The sequence below is a fragment of the Calliopsis andreniformis genome, chromosome 9 (genome assembly GCF_051401765.1).
Source record: "Calliopsis andreniformis isolate RMS-2024a chromosome 9, iyCalAndr_principal, whole genome shotgun sequence".
Lineage (NCBI taxonomy): Eukaryota > Metazoa > Arthropoda > Insecta > Hymenoptera > Andrenidae > Calliopsis > Calliopsis andreniformis.
This window is the reverse complement of record NC_135070.1, coordinates 9,127,891-9,138,163: the sequence shown is the minus strand read 5'-3', so window position 1 is coordinate 9,138,163 and position 10,273 is coordinate 9,127,891. Positions and strand designations below refer to the sequence as shown.

Here is a 10,273-nt window from a genome sequence, read left to right as displayed (position 1 = left end):
CGTTCGTGGGCAGATATCGGTAATGATATCCTCGTGAGTATCGTAATTTCGCGGATGTCGAAGGAAACGCGCAAGACCTGGGAGCGAACGCTATCCGATACTAAGGTACCCAAAATTGAGGACATTTTTAAGTTCTTGCACATAACGTCGCATCAGTGCAAGGATTACGAATCTGTGTCGTATGCGAAGCACACATCGAATTTTAAATCGGACGCGTTTAAGAACCACGAGCGAACACCGATAACGTCGGTAAAAACAAATCGCATGCGTAATCCTCCACCGTCATCATCGCGATTAAATCAACGCCAACAGACGTTTGTTACCACCGCGAACTCACAACCGTCAAATTTGCGACGTGTAGAAACGCGAGCTGCACAATCGCAGAAACTCGGAACACAAGCAACAGACAATTGTAAAATCTGCAACAATGGACCGCATGCGACATTTAATTGTAAAATGTTTGTAAGCCTCCCAATCGAAAAACGTATTGAGGCAGCGCGAAAGGCTCGATTATGTCTTAATTGCTTGCTGGACGATCATACGACCGAGGAATGCAAAGCAGGCAAATGTCGCGTCTGTAACCAAATGCATAACACGCGATTGCATTATGATGCAGCGTCGCGATCAGCATCCCCGTCTCAGCAACACTCGTGACTAGACCAAACAATCAACAGTCCCCGAATTTTCGCGTCCAAGAGTACGTCTAGCGCCGAGGGATCGACCCACGGAGTAATGCCTACCGCCATCGTTACCGTCTTCGATCGCGACCAACGGTTAATCGAAGGTAGGACCCTGTTGGACACGTGCTCAAACGCAAATTTTATCACCGAAAAATTTGCGGCAAAATTACGGCTTCCCACAAAGAAGCTCAACGTGGCCATCGAAACATTGAACGAGTTGAATACCGTCACGAGCAAACTCGTTCAAGCAACAATCAAGTCACGGACATCGAATTATCAACGCAGCCTGACTTTTTTTGTAATCCCGCGGATTTCGAGTCAGTTGCCAAACGTACAAATTAATCGAACGACGATTCAGATCCCGGCTAACATAAAGTTGGCAGATCCGAATTTTCATAAACCCGCAGCCATCGACATGCTTATCGGCACAGGTCCGACTTTGACCTGTCTAAGCATCGGGCAAATCCATCTCAACCAACATTGCGACGAGGTTCTCGTCTTACAAAAGACGCAACTGGGATGGATCATCGGGGGGAGTGTTCCAGCCATCCAACCACGGACAACTCGGAAGACATTCGTCACCGCGGTGAACTTCGACCTGAAACAGTTTTGGGAAATTGAAGAAGGTCCACGACAGCGGCATTTCTCCACGGAAGAACAGCTTTGCGAAAAACATTTTTCGACCCACGTTCGACGCGACTTAACAGGACGTTATGTTGTTGCACTGCCGTTCAACGGAAATAAAGAGAATCTGGGAGATTCACGATCGCACGCGTTGAATCGATTCTTAGCATTAGAACGCAAGTTTCTACGCAACCCTGATTTGATGCAAGAATACTCAGCCGTTATTCAAGAGTATATTGCACTTGGCCATATGAGCCAGGTAGACGCACCTGACGCACCCGAGTTCTACCTGCCTCACCACGCGGTCATGAAACCCACGAGTTCAACGACGAAGATTCGGGTAGTTTTTGACGGCTCAGCGAAAACCACCTCCGGAATATCATTAAACGATACGCAACTCGTGGGTCCTACCATCCAGGACGATATTTTTTCTTTATTATTACGGTTTCGTATACACGCATACGTGATAACCGGTGATATAGAGAAGATGTACCGACAATTCATCGTACGACCAGAAGATCGGCGTTATCAACGGATTTTGTGGAGGAACGATCGCAACGAGATATCAACCTATCAATTAAATACTGTCACTTTCGGACTTTCATCGGCTCCATTCCTCGCTATCCGATGTTTACATCAGCTCGCGGACGATGAGAGAAACAGCTGTCCGAAGGCTGCCAGTATCCTGAAGCAGGATCTATACGTGGACGATCTTCTGACCGGCGCATCATCCTACGATGAAGCATTAGGATTACGAAACGAGATAATCGATCTCCTTCAACGTGGAGGCCTTAATATTCGTCAATGGGTATCGAACGACCCACGCCTACTATCAGGATTGTCTGAAGATCAGATACATCCCAAGTTCTTCGGGGAAATCGATGGAATCAAAACGCTTGGAATCACGTGGAACGCACGCCAAGATTCGATTAATTATTCGGTTAATCTCCCATCGTCGAAGAAACACACGAAACGTACCGTACTGTCGTCAATTGCGAAGATTTTTGACCCTCTAGGTTTGCTCGGACCGATTACCATCACGGCAAAAATTTTCATGCAACGACTTTGGCAACTGAAACTCGACTGGGACGAGTCTTTACCGACCAACCTCCATACGGAATGGACAACTTACGAAGAGGAACTTCAGCGATTAAATAACGTAACATTCGAACGTCATGTTGCGCAACGCATGGGTCACCGAGTCGAGTTACACGGATTTTGCGACGCTAGCGAACGCGCATATAGCGCGTGCTTTTTCGTTCGATCCATCGATAAGCGAGGTCATATAAAATCAAGTCTGCTGTGTGCGAAATCGCGAGTCGCACCTTTGAAGACTGTCAGTCTCGCAAGATTGGAATTATGCGGCGCTACCCTCTTAACGTCACTGTATGTATCGGTCCGCGAAGCGTTAAATTGCAACATCGATCGCGTATGTCTGTGGACAGATTCAACTATTGTGTTGAATTGGTTACAAAGGCCACCGGGTACATTGAAAACGTTTGTCGCAAATCGAGTTGCAGAAATCCAAACGAAAACGGAGGTTTCAATTTGGCGACATATTCGATCTAATGACAACCCGGCCGACTTATCATCGCGAGGGATCACGGCATCAAGATTCTTGACCAACAAACTTTGGTACTGCGGACCTAATTGGCTCACTAGCGTTGAATCGGATTGGCCAGAATCTGTGTTCGAGTCATCGTCAGACGTTCCGGAATCGCGAAAAATCACGTGCTTAGCAACAACCACCGAAACTAGCGACCAGATTTTTAACCGGTTTTCTTGTATTGTCAAACTCCGTCGGATAATCGCATATTGTTTTAGATTTCGTAACCGGAAAACCGGACCTCTTACAATCGATGAAATCCGAAATGCAAACGACTGTATCATTCGCACAGTTCAAGCATCGACATTTTCATCGGACATTCAAAATTTAAAGGCCAATACAGAATTACATCCGAAGAGCAAGCTTTTATCGTTGCATCCATTTCTAGATGATAAGGGAATTTTGCGTGTCGGAGGCCGACTTCGAAATTCAAATTTACCGTTTTCTCAGAAACATCCAATTCTATTGCCGAAAAATAATCATGTCACGGAATTAATTATTCGTCGAGCACATGTACAAAATTATCACGCAGGCATAACATCAACACTGTACACCGTACGACTGCAGTATTGGCCTATCGATGGTAAAAACATTACACGTAAAATCGTCCGGCATTGCGTCAAGTGTTTTCGCGTCAACCCACCTACGGTAAATTACGTAATGGGTAATCTGCCAGCTAATCGAATCACCGAAACTCGACCGTTCCACAATTGCGGTGTCGATTATTGTGGACCTTTTTACATAAAAGAAAAGCGTTATCGAAACCGTACGCGAATTAAGATTTACGTCGCGGTATTTATTTGTTTCGCTACAAAGGCTATTCATTTAGAAGTCGTGAGCGATCTAACGACCGAAGCTTTTCTCGCCGCGTTAAAACGATTCATCGCACGACGAGGAATTTGTCGTAATGTCTACTCTGACAACGGCTCAAATTTTATTGGCGCTCAGAATGAATTGACCGCGCTTCACGAAACCCTACGCGACGACAAAGGGATGCGTCGATTTCTTGATGAAAAAGAAATCTCTTGGCATTTCATGCCAGCCTTGTCACCTCATTTCGGCGGGTTATGGGAAGCAGCCGTGAAATCGTTTAAGCATCACCTGAAGCGGGTCGTCGGTGAAGAATTATTCACGTACGAACAATTTACTACTTTTGTGACAGAAATCGAGGCTATCCTGAACTCCCGTCCTTTAACTCCTTTATCATCTGACCCAAACGATCCAGTCGCTCTGACTCCTGGACATTTTTTGATCGGCGCTTCATTAACGAGCTTGCCAGAAGCTGATTTCACATCTACACCGACGAATCGGCTGTCAAATTGGCAGCACATCCAAAAGGTGAAACAAGATTTTTGGTCAAGGTGGTACAAGGAATACATTAACCACTTAAACGTTCGACATAAGTGGACAAAGGGTTCGCACGAAATCAAAATGGGAACCATTGTCGTTCTCAAGGACGATCATCTGCCACCGCTGCAATGGAATCTCGGGCGAATCATCGAGGTCCATCCGGGCGAAGATGGCATCATTCGTACGGTCACCGTTCAGACGTCAACCGGAATTTACCGTCGAAACGTTAAACGTCTGGCACCCCTTCCAATCCACAATGTGACATCAGGATAAAGACAATTATTAGTCGATATTTTAGCGATAAGTAATATTAATAATATTTTTGTATTATACGCCGTTTAACATTGCATAACGGAACGACCGTTCGAGTTCCGATTTATTGTAGAATATCGAGTAAGGTATTGATCAACTTAATTGATCAACGGGGGGAGCATGTTCCGTTCGAAGAGGCAAACGCATTTATTGCTGCCAGATGTGGAAATCCGAATTCTTTAAGGACTTGCTTATTCATTCATATTTCTAAAAATCCACATCTGGCCGAATAAAGTAATTTCGTGCTTTCTTCGAGCGGAGTGTTCCTCCCTAATAACCATCGAAGGCCGTATTGCCCCGCAATCGGTGCCTTCGCCAGCTCATCCTTTTCGGACTTGTAGGATCGGAGCTGACTAGCGGGACAATACGGCCATAAAAAGATTCGGAAAATACGCGCGTGGGCCCGCTCGAGCCACGCTATTCCGGGGTTCGTTCTTCCTCCCCAATCTTCGCGGCCTTCGACATGAAGGCGAGGTCTCCTCCACCTTCATCGCGAGGAGATCGGGGGCGGTTCTTTTGCCCCGCCAGGGTGACAAGGAGGATCGTCCTTCTTTCGGTCGAAGGCCAATTAATATCGATTTTTGTTTCATCGTGCAAAATCGGTGACGCCCTTAGAGTCGGGCGTTTTGGGGGTTGTAAGGGGATGAAGAGCGAACTCCGAAAAAATCGAAACAGAAGATCAAACGTCGTCATTCGGACTAGTTGATTTCAAAACAGAAGATAACACGTCGGCATTCGGACGAGTTGATTTCTAACGTAACGACAGGGGATCGCAAGTCATCGTTCGGACTTGTCGATTTTTTAACTTAACGAGTCATCGAATCGGACTCTTCCATCTTTTAGTCATTTTACACTTTATCGTCGAGGTCTATCCGAAGTAATTTGAAACAGTTACTCAATATTAACTTGGCGAGTGACAACCCGAGATTCGCGAGACGAAATCGCGAACCGTACACATTACTTTCTTCTGCTCGCAAACTTATTATAATTCAATCTTTCTCATCAAATCACTCTCAACAAATTATTCACTATTAATTATCTGGAAAGCATTGGTTCCGCCAATAATTTCCACTTTTCACTCGTAATAACAGTTCAATGCAATGCATCTCTCTAATAATTATTTTATTCCATTCATTACCTATTCACGTTGAAAACTACTCATCAATCGATGCTCAATTTTACCCATTAAAATTTCTACTATTTTCTCATCAGCGAAACGATGGTAACGAAGTGGCGTTCAGTCCAACACTTTGTCCAATAGGAATTACGGCTCGTAAATGAAGTAGTATTGATATAAACACAGCGTACATTACACATTAAGAGTTTCACGCGGAATCAGTGGTTGCCTTTGCGCCCGAAAACCCAAGTAGGAACGTTTAATATCATGATACGGTCAAGCTGACCGCTTAATTAACCTTCCTTTACCCCAGCATTAAAAGTACGGGCCGTTCGCGTAATTGAAATCTCGCGAGCGAGTTTCGATGTTCCCACGGCAACGGGGTCCGTCGAGGCAGCTGAAAATTTCGGCGGGCTTTCATTATACGCTGCAGGGTACTTGCTGTATTAATGGAGGGCGAAGGGGGATCGTTTAATTGCATGATATGTTTTGTGGCTACAGGTTAATTAACCTTTCGTTTCACGACTGTCGAAACGCGCCCGTAAATTCACGAAAGTCCCACGGCGAATTCGAATTCGATGTCAAATTTCCGTCAGACGATCGCTCGAGTTTTTCTTGTTTTTCCTTGGGACAGCGTCGAAACTTTTCACCCAAACTTCCATAATGGAATCATCTGACAGGAGTCGGTTCCTCACCTCCCCCGGAAAGTCAATTAATTTTAATGAGCGCACCGCGGATCGTTACGCTCGAGCATGTTTTATCAGACAAACGAACCGATGGAGCTATCCACTCGCGACGCTGTTATCGCTTTTTAAGGATCGCCTTCGTCCGATCCCCTGGGTTGGTCGCCCTGATGATGATCCAAGTTTCGAGTGGCCACCTGCGAACGAGGCTCTTCTACGTCGAGAACCAGGAATATTTGCGAAAGCTTAGTTTCCAAAAGGGCTGCAGCAAACAGCATCGAAAACCGTTTCCAATATCGTAGCCGATTTCAACAAGTCTATACTTAAATACACATGGCACAAATAGTTAAATAGTAGACTTCGTTTTCGAAAACGATCGACCTTAAGTAAACTTTCTGGTGCAGTTACGACCATTGCAGAAATCCAGAGGTAATCGGTTTCTCGTTGTCGCGATGAAAGTCAGCCATTTCGTGAGATAAACGACTTACCTGCGCCACACAGCGCAAGGATTTCTCTACTGTGCTCGCCCACGATTGTGTGTATCTGTTTGAGCCACGTGTTACACAAGCTTTCAAAGCGGAGAGGAAAGTTAGTCGATATCGAATCTTTTCACGGAAACGGGGAAACGATCGCGGTGCTTCTCGTGCCCTGTGAACACATAAAGGTTAGAGGGAAAGAAAGAAAGGGAGGGAAAAGTGCTATGGCGAGCGACGCGATAGCAGCCTGTCGATTTTACCATTCGAATTTAAAATGTTTTCATGAATAAAAATCAACCAGTGGCCCAAGCAACTGCGAACGGTCCACGAACGACGAGATTTGGATAAAAATTGATGAAACGTACGCTGTCGTGGGCCAGGCGTGCCAGGCCAGATGCTCGGGGCTTGTACACAAATGCTTTCGCAAGCACTTATTGGGCGCAGATGCTCGCTCCTCTGTTATCGTGGCACGTTAGTATTCTTCGAACGCTCCTCCAACTGTTCACAGCAGTCGATCGAGACGCGTAGCGAGCCCAAGAAGTGGCAAAGAATTCCCCCGAAACGTCGAAAAGGGTGTTTTTATCGAAGGAAATACCATGCATGCCAGGGACACGTGTCGAAAACGTACACTGATCTATGGGATCACTGCCTTGCTCGTTTCTTGCCCCTCGATGCAATCCCACCGCCCTCTCGAGATTCTGAAGACGTTCAAGTGGCAATTTCGCGTCGAGAATTCAATGAATTTTCCTTCGTTCCGGTTGATTGCGAATCGAGAAGCTGAAGATTTAGTTAAAAATAGGTCATAATGTTCGGAAGAAGATATAAATTGAGATTTTTTGGGAAAATAAATCTCGTAAGTTCTGCCTACCACTTTCTTAGGAGTTTAGTACTCGAGCCTTCAGTGAACTTTAAATGAGTCTGAGAAGGGAGAACTTTACTTGTACTCTTTTCACCGCCCTCATCTAAAGCTGCTTAATCTAAGATCGCCCGCCAGACTTAAACGAATCATGAAACGAAAGGAACCGAGCTCCTCTATTCCACCCACTTCTACCGCCAACCCGAAAATTGATCACAGCTATAAACAACGGTAGTAATTAGCATGTAATCTCGTATCGCGATATCTTTTACGGTGTTTACGACGCAACTGTGTCACGATACGCGAAACAAATTGGGCCGCGCGATTAGCATCGTTTCGAAATTTATACGGCGTCGATGCTGCCGTTTTCAAGGTATGTACACAAATTCGAGCAGAGTTCCCCGTGCCCCTTTCCGCGCTCACGAAGTTTCGCGCGAACGAGTTCGCTGGCTGAAAACGGAGGGTGGCGCCTCGTCGAAGTCGCCGATCGTTAAGTCCCATGTGTTGATTATTTATCGCGCCTTTCCGGCGCAATTTACGAAATAACGCGCTAAATCTGAAATAACGATTCCAGGTAAATACGGGGCGCAGTTCGACGCAGCTGCGACAGTGCACCTCGACCCGGCATTAAAGTCGTTTATCTTCGAAACCGGTTGAATTTGGTGGGAAAACGAGAAACCGATTGCCGCAGCGTCGTCTGTTCAAGCGAAGAAGCTGTCTCCACGGGTATGTAAATGCCACGAATTTTTATGTAACGGGAAAAAGAACTGTGGAAGCGGGGCTCGTAACGCGATATTCGTTTGCCCCACCGACGTCTGTATGTATACAATTGCTCGTAAAATTTAACGTACAAACGTGCAGCAGAGGCTACGTGCATTTGGTAAATAGAAAGTCTGCTTCGTGTTTCTACTATATGCTTTGATCCGTTGAATGGGGATGAAATTTGCTATTTCTATACTAACGAAGATATAGTAACCCACGCCCGTGACTTTAAGACGCTCACCGCAACTTGCTTGACGTCTTTATGAGAACTTTATCTTCCCGTTTTATGGCACATCCCGTATGCGCGTTATTGTCGCGATACGCGTCGGAGTTGCACCACTAGGCTAAGATTTGTTGCGCTAAGACAGATAGGGCGCGTAATTATGTCAAGGGAATGGAAAATTAATTCAGCCATAAGTCTTGCGAGCCATAGAAATGACTGGATCTCTAATCAAGATGAAAACAAATAGCCCAGCAGAATCTTTTGCATTTTATATCCTGGATTTACAATTCCCTTCCAGCCTATTCGATAGTACACCCGACTACTATATTCCTAGTTTATGTCGGGCGCCTAGTAGCGTCGATAAAAAATATTTAACTGCTTATTAGTGGGCCTTAATCTTTGGAATTATTTCTTAAGCGTCGCCGTCACTGGAAGTCTCGATAATAAAATTTCTTCATTATTTCTCTGCCGAATAGGCCATTATGCACTCCATCTGCATTTACGACAGCAGCGCTTGGCTACCTTCCTTCGAAGAAATTTCTTTCGCTGAGGGCATAATATAAAGAACTCAAAGGGAATTCCGTAGTGGAGGACTCATTCAGAGGGCTTCTGTTACAGAAAAAAATATTCGCTTGGAAAAACCTTTACACATGATCTCGTGACAGCTTTATACAAAGTAGTCTTTATCATAACAAAATAGCATCTCTCGTTAAAACTCTGATTTTCCTTCCACAGACCTTAAGACGTAAGTACAGGTACTGTCCATCAAAAGCAGATCGTATTTCCCTCTTGCAAATAGGGTATCTTCCGTCCTAAAATGCCGATTGCTTCAACTAAGAAATAAGCGAGGTTCCTGAAGAACTTGCAAAGTAGACGTCACAGCACTTTCTATCTCCATTCCTCCCGTAGCACCTGCTTCACATTAGCTTCTCTTATTCAACTTTCCCTCATGAGATCAGCCCCTACCAACGCATCCTGCCACGCGATCTCAAGTACGAATGCTAAAAATTGCTTCCGTAGGAACACCTCTCGCTAGTTCCAAACTAATTCAGCGTTCGAATATCAAAAATTGAACAATATCCCGATTCGCGTCGACTGCATAGCTGTGCACGCATACATTATGCACGCGCTCCCCCCTGCACGTCACAGGTGCCAGGGTGTTCTAGTCGGTTGGGGCTGCGAGCGTTTGCCTGGCACTGGGAAGAGGCTTTTAGTGCTTTCCATACACGGTTCCTCGCACACACAAACGCGCGAGTGCTCGTGTGGGTTCGCACGCGAATAGCATTGCGGGCAGCGCGTGGCACAGACGACTACCTCGTACCTGTAATCAATGTAATTCGCGGGATTACACGGTGAGATGTAGGTCGTACGCGTCGTCGCTAGTTACTTAAAAGCAACGTCTTCGACGAGCACCGCCACTTCTGTCGCAGACGTCATCCCCGTGTCATGGAAGGGAAAAGGGAAATATGTATTATGTCTGCTCGTCCCGATTCACGCGTTAGGGCCTTCCGCTTCGTCAGACTCTAAAGAGCGCCGTCGTCACGTCGTTTGCTCATTTAATTAGACCTCTGCAAAGGCAATTTC

At 45.7% G+C, this 10,273-nt stretch overlaps 1 protein-coding gene across 1 annotated transcript; it reads left to right on the top strand.

Annotated features, from left to right (window-relative positions):
- The first annotated feature begins 732 nt into the window (after positions 1–732).
- Positions 733–4,533, top strand: LOC143183352 (uncharacterized). Its single transcript, XM_076384877.1, has one exon. It carries the CDS (start codon positions 733–735, stop codon positions 4,531–4,533), a length of 3,801 nt encoding a protein of 1,266 aa, XP_076240992.1.
- The last annotated feature ends 5,740 nt before the right edge of the window (positions 4,534–10,273 follow it).